Here is a 27,112-nt window from a genome sequence, read left to right on the forward strand (position 1 = left end):
GCAAACAAAGAAGAAATCTTAGAAAATAGGCATCGCTATGAGTGAGGCTGAACGTTTTTTGGGACTCAGGGATTTTACAGCATTACAAGGAATCCTGTCAAGAATGTTCCATCCACACAGGCCCCTGTGGTGCGCAGTGGATGTGACTCTAGACCCTGATACAGCATTACATTTACATTTAATCTTATCGCTCTTATCCAGAGCGACTTACAAATTGGAAAGTTCATACATATTCATCCTGGTCCCCCCGTGGGGAATGAACCCACAACCCTGGCGTTGCAAGCGCCATGCTCTACCAACTGAGCCACACGGGACCTCCCAAACTCATCCTGTCTGAGGATGGGAAACAGGTGAGACATGGAGACACACGGAAGAATCGTCCGAATACCTCAACGAGGTTTAATAAAAGTGTAAATGTCTTGGGAATGGAGGGCTTCTCTGCAGGGAGATTTTACTATAAGGTGACAGTTAAGGGGAAGACTGACTGGGATTTAGGAGTGGCCAGAGAGTCCATCAGCAGGAAGGGGAAGATCACACTGAGCCCTAAGAATGGATACTGGACTGTGTGGCTGAGAAAATGAACTGTGTACAAGGCTCTAGCTGGCCCTGATGTCCCCCTCTCCCTGAGAGAGAAGCCCCAGAAGGTGGGGGTGTTTGTGGATTATGAGGAGGGTCAGGTCTCCTTTTATGATGTGGAGGTCAGGTCTCCTTTTATGATGTGGAGGCTAGGTCTCATATGAACTCTTTCACTGGCTGCACCTTCACTGAGAAACTCCATCCATTATTCTGCCCCTGTCTTAATGATGGTGGTAAAAACTCTGCCCCTCTGATCGTTTCTCCTGTCAATCACACATACTGAGTTTTAATCCGAAAATCGAACTTGGCAGTAGAATAAATATATTTAGAATGTCATAATCTGTAGTCATGCATCACAAAGAATCTTTCAGATGCACAAATATCATACCCCCCCCAAAAAATGTTTGGGGGGGGTTGTACGATATTTTGTGCATCTAACTTTCTCACTCATCCTTATTCACGATTCATTCAGGATTATCCGTAATCATGGTAGCATCCACATTAACGTAGAATTGTTTAGAAACATATTCTATTCTTATTTAAGTGACTCCAAAATGACACAATACATTATTTACCCTTTAATAGCTATTTGGCACAAAATTATCTGAAACGCAACCAAAACATACAGCAAATGCATCCAACAAATTTGTAGTCACAAGCTTGATGTAGTCATTGCATGCAATGAATATGGGACCAGATATTTAACTTTTTACTACTTTAGTACACATACAGTGCATTCACAAAGATTTCAGACCCCTTTACCTTTTCCACATCTTGTTATGTTACAGCCTTATTCTAAAATTGATTAAAAAAAATAAAAAATCCTTCATCAATCTACACACAATACCCCATAATGACCAAAAAACGGATTTTAGACATTTTTGTAAATGTATTAAAAATAAAAAAATGATATCACATTTACATAAGTATTCAGACCCTTTACTCAGTACTTTGTTGAAGCACCTTTGGCAGCAATTACAGTCTTGAGTCTTCTTGGGTATGACGCTACAAGCTTGGCACAACTTTATTTGGGGAGTTTCTCCCATTCTTCTCTGCAGATCTTTTCAAGCTCTGTCAGGTTGGATGGGGAGCGTCGCTGCACAGCTTTTTTCAGGTCTCTCCAGAGATGTTCGATCGGGTTCAGGTCCGGGCTCTGGCTGGGCCACTCAAGGACATTCAGAGACTTGTCCCGAAGCCACTCCTGCATTGTCTTGGCTGTGTGCTAAGGGTTGTCCTGTTGGAAGGTGAACCTTCAACCCAGTCTGAGGTCCTGAGTGCTCTGGAGCAGGTTTTCATCAAGGACCACTCTTTGCCTCAATCCTGTCTAGTCTCCCTGTCGCTGCCGCTGAAAAACACCCCCACAGCATGATGCTGCCACCACCGTGCTTCATCGTAGGGATGGTGCCAGGTTTCCTCCATGTGAATGAATCATTGTGATCATGCGAGACATTGCTTCAGCTTTGATCTAACTTTAATAAATGCCCACTATTGTGAGAAGTGAATCTTCTATTTGTAATAATAAGTCATGAGTAGGACTATTAGGCTTAGGCAACAGATCTTGATGAGTTGGCATTTTAAAGGACATTTCCACTCAAACTATCATTTCGTTTTTGTTTCATTAGTCCATTGTTGACATAGTCCCAAAATGTTTTGCTTGTTAGCACTCAAGTTTTCAAGATATGTAACTTTGAAAATGAAATCATCCCCGGGGCAGAACTGCAGATTTTTCCTCCTTGCCGGCTCGGGATTCAAACCAGCAACATTTTGGTTACTTGCCCAACGCTCTTATCTGCTAGGCTACCTGCCACCATTACCTCCAACTTGGCCCAATTCACATTTCCAATTTCCCACCCTGACAAAGGCCTACTAAGCTAGAATGGACCCTGTGTCTCCACCAATAGTGGCTAAGTATCCCAAGCAGGGCTATAGCAACTTCCCCAGAGAGGATCAGGCTCCTTGGGCTTTGTGGTGGCCACTCAGGTTGGGTGTCCGTGGTGGCCACTCATGTTGGGTGTCCGTGGTGGCCACTCAGGTTGGGTGTCCGTGGTGGCCACTCAGGTTGGCTGTCCGTGGTGGCCACTCAGGTTGGGTGTCCGTGGTGGCCACTCAGGTTGGGTGTCCGTGGTGGCCACTCAGGTTGGGTGTCCGTGGTGACCACTCAGGTTGGGTGTCCGTGGTGACCACTCAGGTTGGGTGTCCGTGGTGGCCACTCAGGTTTGGGTGTCCTTGGGAGAACGGTGTCGCCGTAACCCTGTGGTCACATATAGTTCTGGGGGGGGGGGGGGGGTGAAGTTTAATGAACATCAAGGCAGACACATGGTGAACCTTTTTTTTTCCTTGGCCAAGGGAAAGGGGGAAACCTAGTCAGTTGTACAACTGAATGCATTCAACTGAAATGTGTCTTCCACATTTAACCCAACCCCTCTGAATCAGAGAGGTGCGGGGGGCTGCCTTAATCGACATCGATGTCTTCGGCGCCTGGGGAACAGTGGGTTAACTGCCTTGCTCAGGGGCAGAACGGCAGATTTTTACCTTGTCAGCTCGGGGATTCGATCCAGCAACCTTTCGGTTACTGGCCCAACGCTCTAACCACTAGGCTAGTCTATAGTTCTTCATCCTTCTTACAATCGACAGAGAGAAGACGGGGAAGAAACCACCATTTACCTCTAGGCTGCTATACATATTTATTTAGTTTGTCATGGAATTTTTGTTGTAATTAAATATACTTTATTTAGAACGTTTTTCAGGGAAAGTTTTACCTGCTCTGTGTATTGTCAAATTGAAAAGAGTGAGGGAGCGTCACTCCTCCCTGGTTGTAGAGCAATGTGGAGAGCCCGAGAGCAGCTCACACACACAGCAGAATCTGACATTGGGAAATGTACAGCTTGCAGCATGCTGACGTGTTTATCCCTGACCATTGCAGATGCTTTAGTTGCTTCCAAATACAATTTAGGAGAAGAGCATGAGAAAATTGAAAATGAAATTCAGACAATGCCTTTGCCAGCTGTGCAGTTCCTCGGCTGGGTGGGAAAATAAATCGTTTTCTATTTTCTGCTCTTTTCACCCTTGGCAATGTCGCAAAACCAGATTGTTGTATTATTGTGTGAGATTAAATGTAATAGTCTCAAGGGGCTTCTTAGCTGTGGATTAGGAGAGAAGAGGTGAAAACACACACTGAGTGAGCGAGTGAGTTGTAGTAGGATGCTAGTTATTGATTTGATGTCAGTCAGATTATTCAGCTATGTATTGACCCATACAGTAGTCCTACACTTCCATCCAGACATGTGACTGAGCCCGACCTGGTCAATAACATGATCCTGTCTGTTATGTAACAAACTCTTCTTGGGGACCTTCAATGCTACAGAATTTTTTTGGTACCCTTCCCCCATATCTGTGTCTCGGCACAATCCTGTCTCGGAGCTCTACAGACAATTCCTTCAACCTCATTGCGTGGTTTTTGCTGTGACGTGCACTGTTAACTGTGGGACCTTATATAGGCAGGTGTGTGCCTTTCCAAATCATGTCCAATACATTGCATTTACCACAGGTGGACTCCAATCAAGTTGTAGAAACAGCTCAAGGATGATCAATGACATTGTTTTAAGCCCAAATGGACTACAGAGACTGACAGTAAATGCAGTGAGAGAGAGAGTGTGTGTCAGCCAGCCAAGCAGTTACCCTGCCAACTGCGCTCCTTCTATTCCTTCTATTGTGCATGGGCACAAAATGGCTGCCTTCACTCACAAGATGTACATTACATCTGCCTTGAGACTGGAGGACCAGCAAGGTCCAATGGACTAGGAGGGAGGCAGACTGCCGTCAGTGACACACACACACACACACACACACACACACACACACACACACACACACACACACACACACACACACACACGTTATGTTATGTTATGTTATCCTGTGTGTTTTCTGTGTGTTTTCTGTAGGATAATGTATAGGATGCCAAGAGCTTAATGTGTATATTTTGTTCTGGTGTTGTATGCTGTAGCTGATTGAAATGGAGGGTATTGTAAGGTGTGTACATACAGTAGGCTAAATGTTGGCCTCAGGGAGAAGTTTGTTGAATGTAATTGTTGACATATAGAGTAGAGAATAAGGCGTGGGTGGGTTGAAGCACCCGTGGTCTGAAGAAGATGAAGTACATTGAGCTTGTTTTGGTATGAGACCCGACACACACACACACACACACACACACACACACACACACACACACACACACACACGGAAGAGGTAGAACAATTGCAAAGTTGGAGCCATTTCAGAGTTTCATCAGATGTATGGTGTAGCATATGTTCAGGAGCAGGATATACAGCTGGATGTCGCTGTCCATTTCAGACTGGCATGCAGACAAGGATTTCCTGCCTACACTTATGGCTGTCTGACTTTCTCCTTTCCCTGTCTGTCCATCTCTTTCCTTCCCTCCCCTCTACCTGTCTGTCCTTCTCCCTCTTTCTGTCCCTCCCCTCTGTCTGTCTGTCCTTCTCCCTCTTTCTGTCCCTCCCCTCTCTGTCTGTCTGTCCTTCTCCCTCTTTCTGTCCCTCCCCTCTGTCTGTCTGTCCTTCTCCCTCTTTCTGTCCCTCCCCTCTGTCTGTCCTTCTCCCTCTTTCTGTGCTTCTACACCTGCATTGCTTGCTGTTTGGGGTTTTAGGCTGGGTTTCTGTACAGCACTTCGAGATATTAGCTGATGTACGAAGGGCTATATAAAATAAACTTGATTTGATTCTGTCCCTCCCCTCTGTCTGTCTGTCCTTCTCCCTCTTTCCTTTCCTTCCCCCCTCTTTCCTTTCCTTCCCCCTGTCTGTTTTTCTCCCTCTTTCCATTCAATCAATTTTCAATCAATTTTATTTTATATAGCCCTTCGTACATCAGCTAATATCTCGAAGTGCTGTACAGACACCCAGCCTAAAACCCCAAACAGCTAGTAATGCAGGTGTAGAAGCACGGTGGCTAGGAAAAACTCCCTAGAAAGGCCAAAACCTAGGAAGAAACCTAGAGAGGAACCAGGCTATGAGGGGTGGCCAGTCCTCTTCTGGCTGTGCCGGGTGGAGATTATAACAGAACTATGCCAAGATGTTCAAAAATGTTCATAAGTGACAAGCATGGTCAAATAATAATCATGAATAATTTTCAGTTGGCTTTTCATAGCCGATCATCAAGAGTTGAAAAACAACAGGTCTGGGACAGGTGGCGGTTCCATAACCGCAGGCAGAACAGCTGAAACTGGAATAGCAGCAAGGCCAGGCGGACTGGGGACAGCAAGGAGTCACCACGGGCGGCAGTCCCGACGCATGGTCCTAGGGCCCAGGTCCTCCGAGAGAAAGAAAGAGAGAAGGAGAAAATTAGAGAGAGCCAAGATTTTCAAAATTTCCATAAATGACAAGCATGGTCAAATAATAATCAGGAATAAATCTCAGTTGGCTTTTCATAGCCGATCATTAAGAGTTGAAAACAGCAGGTCTGGGACAGGTAGGGGTTCCATAACCGCAGGCAGAACAGTTGAAACTGGAATAGCAGCAAGGCCAGGCGGACTGGGGACAGCAAGGAGTCACCACGGCCGGTATTCCCGACGTATGGTCCTAGGGCTCAGGTCCTCCGAGAGAAAGAAAGAGAGAAGGAGAAAATTAGAGAGAGCCAAGATTTTCAAAATGTTCATAAATGACAAGCATGGTCAAATAATAATCAGGAATAAATCTCAGTTGGCTTTTCATAGCCGATCATTAAGAGTTGAAAACAGCAGGTCTGGGACAGGTAGGGGTTCCGTAACCACAGGCAGAACAGTTGAAACTGGAATAGCAGCAAGGCCAGGCGGACTGGGGACAGCAAGGTGTCATCATGCCCGGTAGTCCTGACGTATGGTCCTAGGGCTCAGGTTCTCAGAGAGAAAGAGAGAACGAGAGAATTAGAGAGAGCATACTTAAAATTCACACAGGACACTGGATAAGACAGGAGAAGTACTCCAGGTAACCAACTGACCCTAGCCCCCCGACACAAACTACTGCAGCATAAATACTGGAGGCTGAGACAGGAGCGGTCAGGAGACACTGTGGCCCCATCCGAAGAAACCCCCGGACAGGGCCAAATAGGAAGGATATAACCCCACCCACTTTGCCAAAGCACAGCCCCCGCACCACTAGAGGGTAATCCTCAACCACCAACTTACAATCCTGAGACAAGGCCGAGTATAGCCCACAAAGGTCTCCACCACAGCACAAACCAAGGGGGGGCGCCAACCCAGACAGGAAGATCACGTCAGTAACTCAACCCACTGAAGTGACGCACCCCTCCTAGGGACGGCATGAAAGAGCACCAGCAAGCCAGTGACTCAGCCCCTGTAACAGGGTTAGAGGCAGAGAATCCCAGTGGAGAGAGGGGAACCGGCCTGGCAGAGACAGCAAGGGCGGTTCGTTGCTCCAGAGCCTTTCCGTTCACCTTCACACTCCTGGGCCAGGCTACACTCAATCATATGACCTACTGAAGAGATAAGTCTTCAGTAAAGACTTAAAGGTTGAGACCGAGTCTGCGTCTCTCACATGGGTAGGCAGACTGTTCCATAAAAATGGAGATCTATAGGAGAAAGCCCTGCCTCCCGCTGTTTGCTTAGAAATTCTAGGGACAATTAGGAGGCCTGCGTCTTGTGACCGTAGCGTACGTATTGGTATGTACGGCAGGACCAACTCGGAAAGATAGGTAGGAGCAAGCCCATGTAACGCTTTATAGGTTAACAGTAAAACTTTGAAATCAGCCCTTGCCTTAACAGGAAGCCAGTGTAGGGAAGCTAGCACTGGAGTAATATGATCAAATTTCTTGGTTCTAGTCAGGATTCTAGCAGCCGTATTTAGCACTAACTGAAGTTTATTTAGTGCTTTATCCGGGTAGCCGGAAAGTAGAGCATTGCAGTAGTCTAACCTAGAAGTAACAAATGCATGGATTAATTTTTCTGCATCATTTTTGGACAGAAAATTTCTGATTTTAGCAATGTTACGTAGATGGAAAAAAGCTGTCCTTGAAACAGTCTTGATATGTTCGTCAAAAGAGAGATCAGGGTCAAGAGTAACGCCGAGGTCCTTCACAGTTTTATTTGAGACGACTTTACAACCATCAAGATGAATTGTCAGATTTAACAGAAGATCTCTTTGTTTCTTGGGACCTAGAACAAGCATCTCTGTTTTGTCCGAGTTTAAAAGTAGAAAGTTTGCAGCCATCCACTTCCTTATGTCTGAAACACAGGCTTCTAGCGAGGGCAATTTTGGGGCTTCACCATGTTTCATTGAAATGTACAGCTGTGTGTCATCCGCATAGCAGTGAAAGTTAACATTATGTTTTCGAATAACATCCCCAAGAGGTAAAATATATAGTGAAAACAATAGTGGTCCTAAAACGGAACCTTGAGGAACACCGAAATGTACAGTTGATTTGTCAGAGGACAGACCATTCACAGAGACAAACTGATATCTTTCCGACAGGTAAGATCTAAACCAGGCCAGAACTTGTCCGTGTAGACCAATTTGGGTTTCCAGTCTCTCCAAAAGAATGTGGTGATCGATGGTGTCAAAGGCAGCACTAAGGTCTAGTAGCACGAGGACAGATGCAGAGCCTCGGTCTGACGCCATTAAAAGGTCATTTACCACCTTCACAAGTGCAGTCTCAGTGCTATGATGGGGTCTAAAACCAGACTGAAGCATTTCGTATACATTATTTGTCTTCAGAAAGGCAGTGAGTTGCTGCGCAACAGCTTTTTCTAAAATCTTTGAGAGGAATGGAAGATTCGATATGGGCCGATAGTTTTTTATATTTTCCGGGTCAAGGTTTGGCTTTTTCAAGAGAGGCTTTATCACTGCCACTTTTAGTGAGTTTGGTACACATCCGGTGGATAGAGAGCTGTTTATTATGTTCAACATAGGAGGGCCAAGCACAGGAAGCAGCTCCTTCAGCAGTTTAGTAGGAATAGGATCCAGTATGCAGCTTGAAGGTTTAGAGGCCATGATTATTTTCATCATTGTGTCAAGAGATATAGTACTAAAACACTTAAGTGTCTCTCCCGATCCCAGGCCCTCGCAGAGCTGTGCAGATCCAGGACAGCTAAGCCCTGGAGGAATACGCAGATTCAAAGAGGAGTCCGTAATTTGCTTTCTAATGGTCATGATCTTTTCCTCAAAGAAGTTCATGAATTTATTACTGCTGAAGTGAAAGCCATCCTCTCTTGGGGAATGCTGCTTTTTAGTTAGTTTCGCAACAGTATCAAAAAGAAATTTTGGATTGTTCTTATTTTCCTCGATTAAGTTGGAAAAGTAGGATGAGCGAGCAGCAGTGAGGGCTCTTCGGTACTGCACGGTACTGTCTTTCCAAGCTAGTCGGAAGACTTCCAGTTTGGTGTGGCGCCATTTCCGTTCCAATTTCCTGGAAGTTGGCTTCAAAGCTCGGGTATTTTCTGTATACCAGGGAGCTAGTTTCTTATGACAAATGTTTTTCGTTTTTAGGGGTGCAACTGCATCTAGGGTATTGCGCAAGGTTAAATTGAGTTCCTCAGTTAGGTGGTTAACTGATTTTTGTCCTCTGACGTCCTTGGGTAGGCAGAAGGAGTCTGGAAGGGCATCAAGGAATTTTTGTGTTGTCTGAGAATTTATAGCACGACTTTTGATGCTCCTTGGTTGGGGTCTGAGCAGATTATTTGTTGCGATTGCAAACGTAATAAAATGGTGGTCCGATAGTCCAGGATTATGTGGAAAAACATTAAGATCTACAACATTTATTCCATGGGACAAAACTAGGTCCAGAGTATGACTGTGGCAGTGAGTAGGTCCAGAGACATGTTGGACAAAACCCACTGAGTCGATAATGGCTCCGAAAGACTTTTGGAGTGGGTCTGTGGACTTCTCCATGTGAATATTAAAATCACCAAAAATTAGAATATGATCTGCTATGACTACAAGGTCTGATAGGAATTCAGGAAACTCAGAGAGGAACGCTGTATATGGCCCAGGAGGCCTGTAAACAGTAGCTATAAAAAGTGATTGAGTAGGCTGCATAGATTTCATGACTAGAAGCTCAAAAGACGAAAACGCCATTTTTTTTTTTGTAAATTGAAATTTGCTATCGTAAATGTTAGCAACACCTCCGCCTTTGCGGGATGCACGGGGGATATGGTCACTAGTGTAACCAGGAGGTGAGGCCTCATTTAACACAGTAAATTCATCAGGCTTAAGCCTTGTTTCAGTCAGGCCAATCACATCAAGATTATGATCAGTGATTAGTTCATTGACTATGACTGCCTTTGAAGTGAGGGATCTAACATTAAGTAACCCTATTTTGAGATGTGAGGTATCACGATCTCTTTCAATGATGGCAGGAATGGAGGAGGTCTTTATCCTAATAAGATTGCTAAGGCGAACACCGCCATGTTTAGTTTTGCCCAACCTAGGTCGAGGCACAGACACAGTCTCAATGGGTATGGCTGAGTTGACTACACTGACTGTGCTATTGGCAGACTCCACTAAGCTGGCAGGTTGGCTAACAGCCTGCTGCCTGGCCTGCACCCTATTTCATTGTGGGGCTAGAGGAGTTAGAGCCCTGTCTATGTTGGTAGATAAGATGAGAGCACCCCTCCAGCTAGGATGGAGTCCGTCACTCCTCAGCAGGTCAGGCTTGGTCCTGTTTGTGGGTGAGTCCCAGAAAGAGGGCCAATTATCTACAAATTCTATCTTTTGGGAGGGGCAGAAAACAGTTTTCAACCAGCGATTGAGTGCTGAGACTCTGCTGTAGAGCTCGTCACTCCCCCTAACTGGGAGGGGGCCAGAGACAATTACTCGATGCCGACACATCTTTCTAGCTGATTTACACGCTGAAGCTATGTTGCACTTGGTGACCTCTGACTGTTTCATCCTAACATCGTTGGTGCCGACGTGGATAACAATATCTCTATACTCTCTACACTCGCCAGATTTAGCTTTAGCCAGCACCATCTTTAGATTAGCCTTAACGTCGGTAGCCCTGCCCCCTGGTAAACAGTGTATGATCGCTGGGTGATTCGCTTTAAGTCTAATACTGCGGGTAATGGAGTCGCCAATGACTAGGGTTTTCAATTTGTCAGAGCTAATGGTGGGAGCCTTCGGCGTCTCAGACCCCGTAACGGGAGGAGTAGAGACAAGAGAAGACTCAGACTCAGACTCCGACTCGCTACATAATGGGGAGAACCGGTTGAAAGTTTCTGTCGGCTGAATAAGCGACACCGGTTGAGCATTCCTACAGCGTTTCCCTCCAGAAGCCATGAGAAAGTTGTCCGGCTGCGGGGACTGTGCGGGGGGATTTATACTACTATCTGTACTTACTGGTGGCACAGACGCTGTTTCTTCCTTTCCTACACTGAAATTACCCTTGCCTAACGATTGCGTCTGAAGCTGGGCTTGTAGCACAGCTATTCTCGCCGTAAGGCGATCGTTCTCCTGTATATTATGAGTACAGCGACTGCAATTAGAAGACATCATGTTTATGTTACTACTTAGCTTCGGCTGTTGAAGGTGTTGACGAACCATGTCCAGATAAAGCGTCCGGAGTGAAAAAGTTGAATGAGGGAAAAAAGTTGCGATGGAAAAAAACTAAAAATATAAACGGTAATTAAAAACAAAACAAAAAAACGTAAAGTTGTCAGCTAGCAAAGTAAAGTTGGCAGCAAAACGCACAGCAACAAAACGCACAGCAACACGTCTGCAGATTCAACAGGAAGTGATGCAATCAATCAACGCAATCAATCAACGTAATCCTTCCCCCTTCCCCCTGTCCATTCCTTCCCCCTGTCTGTCTTTCTCACTCTTTCATTTCCTTTCCTTCCCTCTCTGTCTGTCTTTCTCCCTCTTTCCTTTCCTCCCCTATGTCTGTCCTTCTCCCTCTTTCCTTTCCTCCCCTCTGTCTGTCCTTCTCCCTCTTTCCTTTCCTTCCCTCTATCTGTCTGTCCTTCTCCCTATTTCCTTTCCTTCCCTCTATCTATCTGTCCTCACGTCTCCTACCCTGTCATTACTGTAGTACAGCTTTATTACAGTAGTCTAGTCCAGAGAGGAGGATGAGGGTCCTTCTGCCCTCTGGTTCTCCTCTCCCTGCTGCCTCCTCAGGAGAGTCCACTCACCAGGGTTAATGATGCGCATCTTACACTTTTTTTTTATCTTTTTTTTTTTATCACTCTCTGTCCCTGTCTCTCTTTCTTAGTCTTCTCTCTCTATTTCTCTCTCTCTCTCTCCCATCCCTCCATCAATCTCAAGCAATCTCTCCCACTCTATAGTGTACAGTTGAAGTCGGAAGTTTACATACACATAGGTTGGAGTCATTAAAACTCGTTTTTCAACCACTCCACACATTTCTTTTAAAGAAACTATAGTTTTGCCATGTCGGTTAGGACATCTACTTTGTGCATGACACAAGTAATTTTTCCAACAATTGTTTACAGACAGATTATTTCACTTATAATTCACTGTATCACAATTCCAGTGGGTCAGAAGTTTACATACACTAAGTTGACTGTGCCTTTAAACAGCTTGGAAAATTCCCGAAATTGATGTCATGGCTTTAGAAGCTTCTGATAGGCTAATTGACATAATTTGAGTCAATTTGAGGTGTACCTGTGAATGTATTTCAAGGCCTACCTTCAAACTCAGTGCCTCTTTGCTTGACATCATAGGAAAATCAAAAGAAATCAGCCAAGACCTCCACAAGTCTGGTTCATGCTTGGGAGCAATTTCCAAATGCCTGAAGGTACCACGTTCATGTGCACAAACAATAGTACGCAAGTATAAACACCATGGGACCACGCAGCCGTCATACCGCTCAGGAAGGAGACGCATTCTGCTAATCAATCCCAGAACAACAGCAAAGGACCTTGTGAAGATGCTGGAGGAAACAGGTACAAAAGTATCTATATCCACAGTAAAACGAGTCCTATATCGACATAACCTGAAAGGCCGCTCAGCAAGGAAGAAGCCACTGCTCCAAAACCGCCATAAAAAAGCCATACTACGGTTTGCAACTGCACATGGGGACAAAGATTGTACTTTTTTGAGAAATGTCCTCTGGTCTGATGAAGCAAAAATAGAACTGTTTGGCCATAATGACCATCGTTATGTTTGGAGGAAAAAGGGGGAGGCTTGCAAGCTGAAGAACACCATTCCAACTGTGAAGCACGTGGTTGGCAGCATCATGTTGTGGGGGTGCTTTGCTGCAGGGGGGACTGGTGCACTTCACAAGATAGATGGCATCATGAGGGAGGAAAATGATGTGGATATATTGAAGCAACATCTCAAGACATCAGTCAGGAAGTTAAATTTTGGTCGCAAATGGGTCTTCCTGTCACGTTCACTGTCTTCAAACTCCCTGTCGTAGATGAGCCAAGGCGCAGCGTGCATGTAATTCCACATTTCCTTTTAATCGTAGTGAAACCTTCACAAAAAGAACAGGTAAACAGAAACAAACGTGATGCAACCGTGGCGCACACAAACACACACAGAAAATAAATAATTACCCACAACATTAGGTGGGAAAAAGGCTGCCTAAGTTTGATTCCCAATCAGAGACAACGATAGACAGTTGCCTCTGATTGGGAACCACACTCGGCCAATAGCAAAGAAATAGAAAACATAGAATGCCCACCCAAATCACATCCTGACCAAACCAAATAGAGAAATAAAACGGCTCTCTGAGGTCAGGGCGGGACACTTCCAAATGGACAATGACCCCAAGCATACTTCTAAAGTTGTGGCAAAATGGCTTAAGGACAACAGAGTCAAGGTATTGGAGTGGCCATCACAAAGCCCTGACTTAAATCCTATAGAAAAGCTGTGGGCAGAACTGAAAAAGCGGGTGCGAGCAAGGAGGCCGACAAACCTGACTAAGTTACACCAGCTCTGTCAAGAGGAACGGGCCAAAATTCACCCAACTTATTGTGGGAGGCTTGTGGAAGGCTACCCGAAACGTTTGACCCAAGTTAAACAATTTAAAAGGCAGAGCAACCAAATACTAATTGAGTATGTAAACTTCTGACCCACTGGGAATGTGATGAAAGAAATAAAAGCTGAAAGAAATAATTCTCTCTACTATTATTCTGACATTTCACACTCTTAAAATAAAGTGGTGATCCTAACTGACCTAAGACAGGGAATTTTTACTAGGATTAAATGTCAGGAATGGTGAAAAACTGAGTTTAAATGTATTTGGCTAAGGTGTATGTAAACTTCCAACTTCAACTGTATCCTACATTTGCTCTAAAACAGAGTGAATCAAGTACTGTATCCATGTAGGCCGCCAGCCTTTAGTCTCTCCCTCCCCTCCTCCCCTCTCCTCTCGTACGTCACCTGTGCCTATAAAGAGTTTGTGTCGTTAGTGTTTGCGACCATCAGCAGAACTGCAGTGGGCTATTTATTATAGCTTTGCTGTGCAGAAGAGGAGCAGTCACATATTTCAACATCATAACAAACCTCAGTAAGACTGTTAAGCCGTGACAGAAAGTAAATTATGAAATGAAACATGGAAACGCATATATTAATAACTCCTTATTACTCACACATTTCACTAACAAAAGTGCAGTTACAGGAGAGAACACTTTTGTGAATACAAAAACACACAGTCCCTTGGCTCATCACCAAAAGCTAGCTTGATGTGTGGAAATGTGACAGGCTTGACTTGATATTAGCATATTCATATATCTGGGAATAAATGGACTTATGGAGTCAGGGAGGGACATACTGATTTTAGCAAACTGGAAATGTTGCTGCATACACACGCAGTACACATGCACACACAGTACACACACAGCACACACACACAGCACACACACGGACACTCTAATGTGGTTCGAGGGTTTCGTGTCAGTTGCACTACTCTGAGAACCATGAACGCTATCAGACGTGCTGGCGTTTTTGATTGACAGCTCGACCCTGAGGGAATGGAACAAGAGATGCCATTGGAGACTGCAGGCATCACGCACACAGACTCTCAATCGACGAGGACTCTGTTGTAGTTACAGAGGAAGTGCTGATCTGATGCAAGGGTCTGAGAAACCACTTGACTACAGAGAGGGAGAGACCGTCAAAGAGCGATGGCTCATCCAGATGCCTAGGAGGACTCTTTCTAACACATGCAGGAGAGGAGCGCTGTGCTCATGTACTTACCGGTATGCAGACTGAATGTCTGCGCTGTTACTCTACAGTATGTTGCTGTAGGTTGAGGCTCAGAGACAGACTTGGATAGTGTCTGTTCTCCCATAGGAACAGCAGGGCAGAATCACTTAGGGCCTGTGAGCTCTGACTTCCATCACTGTAGGCTGCCTCTATGGAGAGACACATCTCTGATATCCTTTTCTACCTCTCCATCTCACATTTACATTTACATTTAAGTCATTTAGCAGACGCTCTTATCCAGAGCGACTTACAAATTGGAAAGTTCATACATATTCATCCTGGTCCCCCCGTGGGGAATGAACCCACAACCCTGGCGTTGCAAGCGCCATGCTCTACCAACTGAGCCACACGGGACCACATCTCCTCCCATCATTACCACCACATAAGAGCTTCCCTCGCTCCTCAGATAGGAGAGGAGATAAAACGACAGGGAGTTAACTATCCAACGGGGAGGGGGAGACATGACAAGATTTTCTCTCTCTCTCTCTCTCTCTCTCTCTCTCTCTCTCTCTCTCTCTCTCTCTCTCTCTCTCTCTCTCTCTCTCTCTCTCTCTCTCTCTCTCTCTCTCTCTCTCTCTCTCTCTCTCTCTCTCTCTCTCTCTCTCTCTCTCTCTCACACTATGTTAAGTACAGTGCTTGTTCTCCACTGAGAGAGATGGAGAGATGTTCTTTCACTTCATGAAGTTCTGCTCAGTGTGATCTAGGGCCTTTATAGCCCTGCGAGGAGCAAAAGTGAAAATTCCACTTAACAAAGAGCTGGTATTCACAGTGTCTCTCCCTCCCAGTCAGCTTTGATGTGATGTGGCATGACAACGGAGTAGTGGAGATAAGACAAAGAAAAAGAGGGGGAGAAAAAAGATGATGGTGAGGAGGAGGAGGAGGGTGTCACTTTCTTCCCTCCGACTCGTTCATTATCAAGCATCACTCGTTTGTTCAGTCACTCGCTCGGGCCTCTCAAACTAATTTGCGGAGAAGTGAAGTTGACATGTCGAGAGATAGAGAGGGAGGGAGATGGGAGAGAGATGACATAGAGACAGATACAGTAGAAAGACAGAGGGAACTTAGCATGCCTTGTTAAACTAGCTCAGTCCTGTCTCTCTGCTGTGTATGGCTGTAGCTCAGTCCTGTCTCTCTGTTGTGTATGGCTGTAGCTCAGTCCTGTCTCTCTGCTGTGTATGGCTGTAGCTCAGTCCTGTCTCTGCTGTGTATGGCTGTAGCTCAGTCCTGTCTCTCTGCTGTGTATGGCTGTAGCTCAGTCCTGTCTCTCTGCTGTGTATGGCTGTAGCTCAGTCCTGTCTCTCTGCTGTGTATGGCTGTAGCTCAGTCCTGTCTCTCTGCTGTGTATGGCTGTAGCTCAGTCCTGTCTCTCTGCTGTGTATGGCTGTAGCTCAGTCCTGTCTCTCTGCTGTGTATGGCTGTAGCTCAGTCCTGTCTCTCTGCTGTGTATGGCTGTAGCTCAGTCCTGTCTCTCTGCTGTGTATGGCTGTAGCTCAGTCCTGTCTCTCTGCTGTGTATGGCTGTAGCTCAGTCCTGTCTCTCTGCTGTGTATGGCTGTAGCTCAGTCCTGTCTCTCTGCTGTGTATGGCTGTAGCTCAGTCCTGTCTCTCTGCTGTGTATGGCTGTAGCTCAGTCCTGTCTCTCTGCTGTGTATGGCTGTAGCTCAGTCCTGTCTCTCTGCTGTGTATGGCTGTAGCTCAGTCCTGTCTCTCTGCTGTGTATGGCTGTAGCTCAGTCCTGTCTCTCTGCTGTGTATGGCTGTAGCTCAGTCCTGTCTCTCTGCTGTGTATGGCTGTAGCTCAGTCCTGTCTCTCTGCTGTGTATGGCTGTAGCTCAGTCCTGTCTCTCTGCTGTGTATGGCTGTAGCTCAGTCTTCATCCAAGGTTCCTGAATACAAAGGAACCCCACCACAGCCTTCCAACTACTCTACTATAGAATGTAAACACACAGTACAGTACCTGTCCATACCTGTGTTTAGGACAGGAACTCCGATAAAGACATAGAGTGCGTCTGAAATAGCACCCTATTTCCTATTGTGCACTACTTTTGGGCCCAGGGCCTGGTCAAAAGTAGGGCGCTATATAGGGATTATGACTCACAATAGACCTCCCATCGCTGTGCTATACTCCACATGATCTCTTCAATGGCTAATTGATCTTAACTGGCAGAACCTGTCTCACAGTTATATTTAGGTGTACAAAGCATGATTTGTTCACGTTTACTTAGATGCCATATACTGTATATACGTGTCACTTGATAAATGGTTAAAGGGGGGGGGGGGTTCAAATACTAACACAAGGCTTTTAGTTTGGTTAAGTGCTGAGAGCATGGAGGTGGTCCCAGACATGAGTTATTTTAGCAACCCTCATCAAAGGCCTAGCCCTATTCTCTAGTCTCTGGTATGGCATACAGCTGTGGCACTGACTGGCTGTCGTGCTGTGTGTCTGAGAATGTGGAGCGACACAGGGCACGGTCTGATCGATTTAGAGTCCCCGGGGAAACAAGGGAATTCCCTGAAACGGTTATTCAGGGTACAGAGCAAAAATAATCACCAGCTCTAAGAAAACATTCCTGCTCTTTAGATCAAGAACAGCCCTCCCTCACTTCCTCCTCTCCCCTTTCCATTATTCCCTCCCTTCTTGCCCCGTCCTTCTTTCTTTACACTGAAATGTGTGGATCAAGTGAGCTACTGTTGAATGAAATGGGAACTATGCATATTGTATTAGTCAGCTCCCCATAGATCATCATTTGTATTCTAGAAGATTAATATATCTCCTTTTTTCTTCTTCTCTCTCTCTTCCCCCCCCAGTCGGAGTTCTCCAGTGCCGCCATCCTCCACCAGGGGAGGAGAGACCAGGTAGCAGAGTCATGTCGGGCCCAGAGTGCATCCAGCCGCAAGCGCCGGGTCCTGACCCCTGGTGACCTCAAACACCTGGTGGTGGATGAGGAGCATGAGCTCATCTACTGCTATGTCCCCAAGGTGGCCTGTACCAACTGGAAACGCGTCATGATGGTCCTCACGGGACGCGGCAAGTACAGGTCAGTAGCACAGGAAACTACTATTAAGATTTGAAATACCATGCAAGACACATTTTCCGTATGGAACACAATAAATAAACGATTAAAGATGTAAAAAGAAAAGCTGAATAGTGGATAATGTTTTATTTTATAATACTACTACTGATACGACTACGCTGTCACATAACATCCTAATGTTGAGTTGCATCTCCCCCTTCTGCCCTCAGAACAGTTCATTGGGGGATGGACTCTACGAGGTGTCGAAAGCGTTCCACAGGGATGCTGGCCCATGTTGACTCCAATGCTTCCGACAGTTGTGTCAAGTTGGCTGGATGTCCTTTGGGTGGTGAACCATTCTTGATACACACAGAAAACTGTTGAGCGTGAAAAACCCAGCAGCGTTGCAGTTCTTGACACAAACCGGTGTGCCTGGCACCTACTACCATACTCCCTTCAAAGGCACTTAAATATTTTGTCTTGCCCATTCACCCTCTGAATGGCACACAGACACAATCCATGTCTCAATTGTCTCAAGTCTTAAAAATCCTTCTTTAACAAGGGACATCATTGAGGGATCATAGATTTCACCTGGATTCACTTGGTTAGTCTGTCATGGAAAGAGCAGGTGTTCTTAATGTTTTCCATACTCAGTGTTTATAACTGCTGTTAGTATTACTACCTCTCTTACTACTACAATTTAGATACTATTAATTGTTTCTGTTGTTTTTTATTCTGTTCCTCATGGTCTTTATTTCTCTCCATCCCAGTGACCCTATGGAGATCCCTTCCAACGAGGCCCACGTCCCGTCCAACCTGAAATATCTGAACCAGTACAGCATCACTGAGATCAACCACCGCCTCAAGAGCTACCTCAAGTTCCTGTTCGTCCGGGAGCCCTTCGAGAGGCTCGTCTCCGCTTACCGCAACAAGTTCACCCTCAAGTACAACTCCTCCTTCCACCGCCGCTTCGGCACCAAGATCGTCCGCCGCTACCGCAAGGACGCCACGCAGGAGGCGCTGCTCAACGGCGCCGACGTCAAGTTCCGGGAGTTCGCCGAGTATCTTGTCGACCCGGCCACGCAACGCGACGGCCCGCTCAACGAGCACTGGCAGACGGTGTACCAGCTGTGCCACCCCTGTCACATCCACTATGACCTGGTGGGCAAGTACGAAACCCTGGAGGAAGACGCCAACTACGTTCTGCGGCTGGCGGGGGTGGGCGAGTCGGTGCGCTTCCCGACCTACGCCAAGTCCACCCGCACCACAGACAGCATGACGGCCCAGTTCTTCAGCAACATCAGCTCTCAGCAGCACGGCCAGCTCTTCCAGCTGTATAAACTGGACTTCCTCATGTTCAACTACTCCACGCCAAGCTATCTGCGACTGGACTAACGACTAGAGGACCAGGACATGACTAGCCAGTTGGGACTCTGGGCACGATCCACTTTTAATAAGAGAAGAAAAAAATAACTGAGAGAGAGGAGAATGGATATTTTTGCGAAAGCTTTATTCAAAAACTGTCGTCACTGTTTCTGGGGGTGAATAGGAAGGGCTGAGGTGAATGGGAGGGACAGAGATTGAGGAAAGGTGCTGGATCCGATTTGATGTGAAAGAATCTTTGTTATCCAATCAGCATTGTCCTGAAGGTAATAAAGGAGGAAGTGGAGATCCTATACCATGAGAATGCAGGGTTCGGGTGGAGCTGATGTCAGAGGTTTTCTAAGAGGGGAAATAGAGGAGAGAAGCAGGACTCTTGGAGAGTGGTCGATGTGTGTTCTGTATGTAAATGAGGTGGGACTCTTGACCAATTAGGCTGCTTTGGATTTTGCACAGCAAATGGTGGCCTCGCATGCACGCGCCCTGGCCCCAAAGCATCATGGGAGCTGAGCTTATTTTATAACGAACAATAACGAAACTCCGTCAAATTGTAAAACACATCCATGTCCTTCAGTCTGCTGTATCCTGGGTGTGTTTGATAGCACCCACCAATTATACATTTGATAAGTATACTGGCTCTTGGCTCCACCTCAAGACCTCCTCATTATAGCTGTCTATTGACTTTGCTCTAAAGACCTCTAGAACCATCAGGTGTAAACAGTGGAGCTACAATTTACAGCCAACTGCTCTAAAGTAGTAGCTATGCTGTCAAGATCGCCATCATCATAGGTGAAAAGAACTCCTGAGGTTTGCCAGGTGAGGCCTCAGACTCCCACAGCAGGATCTGAAACGGCGGCCATTTTAGAAAGACGCTGAGCACCCTCAAGGCTTTAAGCCACAGGAAGTGGTCAGAAGGAGAAAGGAAGTGCCGTTGTGAATGGGTGCACCGGATGTGATTGACAGGTGTTAGGGGCCTCCCACTGACCCAGCGAGGAACTGAAGAAGAGATGGCCCGTGTGGCGGTGAAAGGGTTTAAGGGACAGGATCTCATAACCCCGCCCACGCCACGCCACGCCCTTAAACCAGGGAGGGCCATAACCCCGATCACGGGCCATAACCCCCCCTCCGCTTCGACGACCAATCATGTATTTTAGTAAATTAAGTCTTTTTTTTATTTTTTATGTCTTGGTTTTATTGTCTTATGAAAACATTGCTGCGAGCAGCAATAAAAAAATATTATTTAAATTACTTTTACTGTCGGTGGGTGGGAGGGGGGAGACGAAGATTTTAATATTCGTTTTCTTGGCAGATGAACATTTGAGTAGATTTTTAAAGATAAAATAGTTTTTATGAGTTTTGTTTTTCATGTTTTTTGTCCTGAGTTGCCTCCGGTACACTGTTAATGATAACATTTAAATGTTCTTCCTTTTTCCGAAGGGCGTACAATATAGTGAAGTCCGTGGCTTTGGTTTCTCTGTGCGTGAGAGCTGGGACATCCCATGGGATTTAGAGTTATTCCCTCTCTCCCCATTACTGAGTCTGGTGCCAAAGGGTTGGAACACTGCCAATGACAGAAAGGGACAGTCAACTCAACTCTTATCAGTACTTTTCGGTACATCCAATAATTTACAAAACATTGACAATCCTGTGATTGAAAACATAAACTATTGCATGAGAAAAGAATTCCACATACATATCTACATCGCAGGCTACTGCTCAGAATCAGAAACAAGAGCAGTGGTTGCCTTGATAATGATCGATAATGGAACCGTCTACCTTTGAGTCTGGCGGTGAAAGTCAGGTCTGTGTTCGCCCTCAGGTAAAAGTGCAGTGTCTAATCATTACTCTGTGTAGTCTATGGGATCGCAGAGAGTCATATACACAGTGCAGGAGTGGGCGACGGAGGGAGAGAGAAGACACCGTAATTAGCCAAGCTGGGAGGGAGGGAGTCCTCTTTATTCTTTACACCCCTTTGTCATTCTTCTTCCATTCAGACTTCAAAGAGAGAGGGACGTTTATTGGGAAAGTAGCATATTTTTATATTGCTAGGTCTGAGCAGAAGTAACAGCTGCACAGAAATGATTCACTTCTATATTCATCTATCCCTCTGACTGTTTAGACAGGCGGGGTGACTAATGACAAGCTCACCTCATTCTGTCATAGCTTCTAAAATATTGGTGTCAGTTGTGTATGCTTGCATGTGTTTGTCGTTATAATTAGCAACTGGTTTGGAGGAACAAGGCCCTTCACATCTGGCTCTGATAAAGAGGAAGGCTGCTGGTTTGGCCTACATCTCCGACTCCATCCACTTACAGAAACAATGGGAGCATTCTGAGCCCTCCACACACACACACACACACACACACACACACACACACACACACACACACACACACACACACACACACACACACACACACACACACACACACACACACACACACACACACACACACACACACACACACACACACACACACACACACAGATATTGATGCCACGCAGCCTCTTACTCAGCAGCTGTACTCTAGTGAGGGTTGGTAAGTGAGGTATGGAGGGATGATTGGGTATGGACACATTTAAAACACCACACACTCAGCTTATCTCTAACTGCCTATTTAGCCTCCAAAATGAGATACTTTACCCAAAAGCTTCAGAACTCTGCAAACAAACTGTTATGGAGTCCTCTCCTATGCTCTCCTCTTGACTCCAACCTCTCTCCCAAAACAGCCCCATATAAAAACAGAAGTGGGTTTTTGGACAGTGTCAGTGATCCCTACCCTCGCAACAGGAAAAGGGCAGGCTTCTTATACAAACAGAGCTGTTAAAATCCCACAGAGGCCCAGCCTAACGATCCCTGTGGAAACACTGACCTGATTCAAACCTTTTTTTATTCTCCATTCTTATTCCATATCCTAGCTCACTCTACCTATAAATCCACCGAATCCAATTCTGACATGTCCATTTAGTGTTGTTGTGCTGTATAAGTATTTATTGACGAGTGTACGGGTATATTTATGTTGTTGGAGAACGACGTCTATTGTTGGACTGAATTACATATTTACTGTGTTGCTAAATGCAGAAGCACAGGAAGTGCACGCTCCTCTGCACATTCGTAAACATATCCAGTCTGGGGCCGGGGGTTTCTAGCCAGAGAAAAGCATGGATGGGGCAGTTATCTGTCAGTGTTTTTTTGTGTGAATAGTTTATCTTTCTGTCTGAGATATTCTTATTCAATCAGTATCTGTGCAACAGTAAAAACATCCCCATAATGCCCATGGAACTTCCTTTGTGTTACACATAAAAGGGTCCCCGTGATGTTTCCTGCTGTCACGAATTAGCCCTTTGGTACCAACTCTCAGACCATGAGGCTTTTCAGAAATGTTCAAAATATTGCCAACTGTTGATATCACTGGAAGGTTGTTAGAGCAGATCTCCCACTCAACTGCACAGAAACCAAAGCCTGGAATGGTAATAGAGCTCTTTCCTTTCCCTATCTTAATTATGTCTTTCTATGTTGTTCTGTTGTATTCCTCTGTCAGCAACACTCCACAGCAGCTTCCACACTTTTCATTGACCTCATAGAAATAGAACATATAGATAGAACACAGTTGATGATTATGTCCAATCCATTCTATGGCTGCCTCCTGCATAGCCTACAGTACATGACCACATGGCACATCAGTCACCACAGACAGTACCTTATAGGGTCACCACAGACAGAGTCAATGGGTGCTGAAATGATCTGTGCCTTTTCATTCCTCTCATTGGAGCACTTTACTGTCATCTGATTGGTCAGTCCACACACACACACACACACTCTCTCCCTCTTCAACTGTCAGATTAAAGTTGAAAAACAGCATCCCACACACTAACACAGCCAGATCACCTGTAGAGAGACTCATGTGACCACAACAAGAGGCTTTGCAAATAGAGGGTTTTTGAAACACTCGCTCTGCTCAGATCTTCCCTTCTCTCCTAAGCCTTCAGATACTGGATGGTTTTCTGTGGCTCTGTGTTGCTCAGAGGTTGTACGTACACCCTTCAAAACCACACCTCAACCCTCAGATCTCTGTGTGCTGGTTTCAGTGTTCTCATCCGTTGCCAGATGGTGAGAGTGTGTGTTGAGCTGTGTTCACTTAAACCAATGTTGTTGAGAGTCTGGCCCGGCTACTCTGCTGTCAGATGCCATGTCAACGGCCAGTGTGTGTGTCGGAGAGGTCACAATGTGCTGTACCAACGAGTGTGTATCTGAACTGTGTGTGTATTGGAAAGGTCGCTCTGTACTGTACCTGCGCTGCCTTAGAGTAACTCGAGGAACTCTCTCAAACAGGCTACGTTGTATTTATTTATTCATTCATTCACCAACGACTACCCATAACATTCCTCCTGGTGGTCTCCATGGCAACACACCTGGACTTTTCTCACGGGACAGACTGTCGGTTCATCATCAAGGCCCTCTCACCAGAAACATGAATAATTGAATATATCGACTGCAGGTAGTGGGAGAGGAGTTGTGATTCCCCAGCAGTGTTCCATGGTTCATTCTGTCTGATGTTTTCACAATAAAATGCCTCAGAAACTCAAACCCAGATGCCCCGGACGAATGTGTTTTTTCACTGTCTGCATACAAGCAAGCATGCGCGTGCAAACACAGACACAACAAACACACGACATTCTATATATCAAACGCTAATCACGCATACATATTTGTCACATTATCACTCAGTGGTTCCATGGGTATTCTCTGGTTGGCATGGATATTGTCTCTCGTCAACCCATGGGCACCCCATGCCACCTGATGATTCCACGCTTGGCGTTCCAAAACACGCCATCTGTTTTGTTTGTGAAAAGCCTGCAGATGCCGCTTTGCCAAAACAATTTCCCGGGTTACCATGGTTACCGAGACATTCTTGTGCTCCACGATGGAAGAATATTCGTGTGGTATGTATAACGTACACGCTTTCATGTGTGGTCCACATTGGTAGCTGCCGCTATCTGCTAGCTGTGGAGGAACTGAAGTGGAGATGAAAACAGAAGCTCAATCTCCTGTACAAACAGAATGACCATACATGTGACGCAGATGGTGGTTCAATGGTAAGTGCCTGACTCAAAACCAAGAGGTTGTGGGTTCAAACCTAATTTCTCGTATGTTTCTGCAACTCTCAACGTCAAATATACAAAAGAGAATGGTAAGAAGTGCGAAGGAGTCGTGTCTCCCTGGCGTGAGGATCTTGAGCCATAAATCAAATCTAATCAAATGTTATTTGTCACATGCGCCGAATACAACAGGTGTAGACCATACAGTGAAATGCTTACTTACAAGCCCTTAACCAACAATGCAGTTAAGAAGTTAAGAAAAAAAAGTGTTAAGTAAAAAATAGAAAATAAAAGTAACAAATAATTAAACAGCAGCAGTAAAATAACAATAGCGAGGCTACAGTATATACATGGGGTACCGGTACAGAGTCATGTGTGGGGGCACCGGTTAGCTGAGGTAATATGTACATGTAGGTGTAGTTAGTGACTATGCATAGATAATAAACAGAGAGTAGCAGCAGCGTAAAAGAGGGGTCTGGGTAGCCCTTTGATTAGCTGTTCAGGAGTCTTACGGCTTGGGGGTAGAAGCTGTTAAGCCTTTTGGACCTAAACTTGGCACTCCGGTTCCGCTTGCTGTGCAGTAGCAGAGAGAACAGTCCATGACCAGGGTGGCTGGAGTCTTTGACACTTTTTTGGCCTTCCTCTGACACCGCCTGGTATAGAGGTCCTGGATTGCAGGAAGCTTGGCCCCAGTGATGTACTGGGCCATACACACTACCCTCAGTAGTGCCTTGCGGACGGAGGCTGAGCAGTTGCCACACCAGGCAGTGATGCAACCAGTCAGGATGTTCTCAATGGTGCAGCTGTAGGATCTGAGGACCCATGCCAAATCTTTTCAGTCTCCTGAGGGGGAATAGGATTTGTCGTGGAGAAGGTGAAAAGTTTTAAGTTCCTCGGCATACACATCACGGACAAACTGAAATGGTCCACCCACACAGACAGCGTGGTGAAGAAGGCACAACAGCGCCTCTTCAACCTCAGGAGGCTGAAGAAATTTGGCTTGTCACCTAAAACACTCACAAACATTTACAGATGCACAATCGAGAGCATCCTGTCTGGCTGTATCAACACCTGGTACGGCAACTGCAATGCCCTTAACGGCTAGGCTCTCCAGAGGGTAGTGCGGACTGCACAACGCATCCCCGGGGGCAAACTACCTGCCCTCCAGGACGCCTACAGCACCTGATGTCACAGAAAGGCCAAAAAGATCATCAAGGACAACAACCACCCGAGCCACTGCCTGTTCACCCCCCTATCATCCAGAAGGCGAAGTCAGTACAGGTGCATCAAAGCTGGGACCGAGAGACTGAAAAACAGCTTCTATCTCAAGGCCATCAGAATGTTAAACAGCCATCACTAACATAGAGAGGCTGCTGCCAACATACAGACTCAAATCTCTGGCCACTTAAATAAATTGACTTAATAAAAGGTATCACTAGTCACTTTAATAATGTTTACATATCCTACATTACTCATCTCATATGTATATACTGTATTCTATACCATCTACTGCATCTAGCCTATGCCGCACAGCCATCGCTCATCCATATATTTATATGTACATATTCTTATTAATCCCTTTACATTTGTGTGAATAAGGTAGTTGTTGGGAATTTGTTCGATTTGTTTTTAGATATTACTGCATTGTCGGAACTAGAAGCACAAGCATTTCGCTACACTCGCATTAACATCTGCTAACCATGTGTATGTGACCAATAAAATGTGATTTGATTTGATTCACGAGTGTCTTAGTGTGTTTGACCATGATAGTTTGTTGGTAATGTGGACACCAAGGAACTTGAAGCTCTCAACCTGTTCCACTACAGCCCCGACGATGAGAATGGAGGCGTGCTCGGTCCTCATTTTCCTGTAGTCCACAATCATCTCCTTTGTCTTGATCACGTTGAGGGAAAAGTTGTTGTCCTGGCACCACACGGCCAGGTCTCTGACCTCCCTATAGGCCGTCTCATCAATGTTGTGTGTCATCGGCAAACTTGGTGTTGGAGTCGGAGTTGTAGGTTTAAACCCAGGTGCTGTGTGGTTGCCTTCTGAGGAGTTACGGCCACTTGAGGAAATGGGTGATTTGAAGGCAGTATACATTCCTGGGGTGCAATTCCAGAACAGCAAAGAGCAACAGTCATGGATAAAATCCCCTGCAAAAAGCAGACAGTTAGTTTTTCCAGGAGATTTCATCCACGACTGCTGCTTTTTGCAGGAGAGGGAACCCCAGGTATTTACCCCATGACATCTACTAGCCTTCCAACCATTACTGAGTATCAACACAACTACACTCGAGAGCTGAGCCTGGGATTGAACCTACAACCCTGTGTACTAGAGGCGAGATCGTTACCCGGAGAGCCAGTAGCTCTTTCACACTCATCTCTGTACATTTGTCATGAAGAAATAGAAACTAGCTAAGGATCTAATGACAGATACATTTGACGAACTGTGAAAGCACAATTATAACTGGTGTAAAGTTGCTGCTATGCTGATGAATCAACCAAATGCTGAGTCACTGAGGCCACTGCTATTTATTGCACCCTGTAGTTCACATAGGGGACTTTCTCAATGTCAACAGCTTGGTTTGAATCCGTCCCAATATGGCCACTTGTTCCAGTGCATGTATACAGCCTGCTCTCTGTGGAAAGGTCCTGATCTCTCTCATTATACAGACCTTGTGGTCAGCACAGTGGTTCCTTTCAAGTGGGCACCTTTGAAGAAATGGCCAGGCCCACGGAACCCATAAAAAAAAACTTGAGTTGGAAAGTTCTCATCCCTCTCTCGCCACAGATCAGTCTTTCATTAATAAAAGCACAGTACTGTCTCCTACCACCTTTCTGAACTACATATCAATCCCTAATATAAGCAGA

General features: G+C 45.6%; 1 protein-coding gene across 2 annotated transcripts in view; it reads left to right on the forward strand.

Moving 5' to 3' along the window:
* LOC139534022 (carbohydrate sulfotransferase 11-like) overlaps nt 1-23,730 on the forward strand; it is a 114,607-nt gene extending 90,877 nt beyond the window's left edge. For both annotated transcript variants that reach the window (XM_071332622.1, XM_071332621.1), the window contains exons 3-4: nt 17,557-17,786; nt 18,533-23,730. In XM_071332622.1, coding sequence (XP_071188723.1) covers nt 17,557-17,786; nt 18,533-19,157 — 855 coding nt within the window. In that variant the 3' untranslated portion in view covers nt 19,158-23,730. The remainder of the gene's footprint in view (nt 1-17,556; nt 17,787-18,532) is intronic.
* The last annotated feature ends 3,382 nt before the right edge of the window (nt 23,731-27,112 follow it).

This window comes from Salvelinus alpinus, chromosome 11, assembly GCF_045679555.1.
Source record: "Salvelinus alpinus chromosome 11, SLU_Salpinus.1, whole genome shotgun sequence".
NCBI classification, from domain to species: Eukaryota; Metazoa; Chordata; class Actinopteri; order Salmoniformes; family Salmonidae; genus Salvelinus; species Salvelinus alpinus.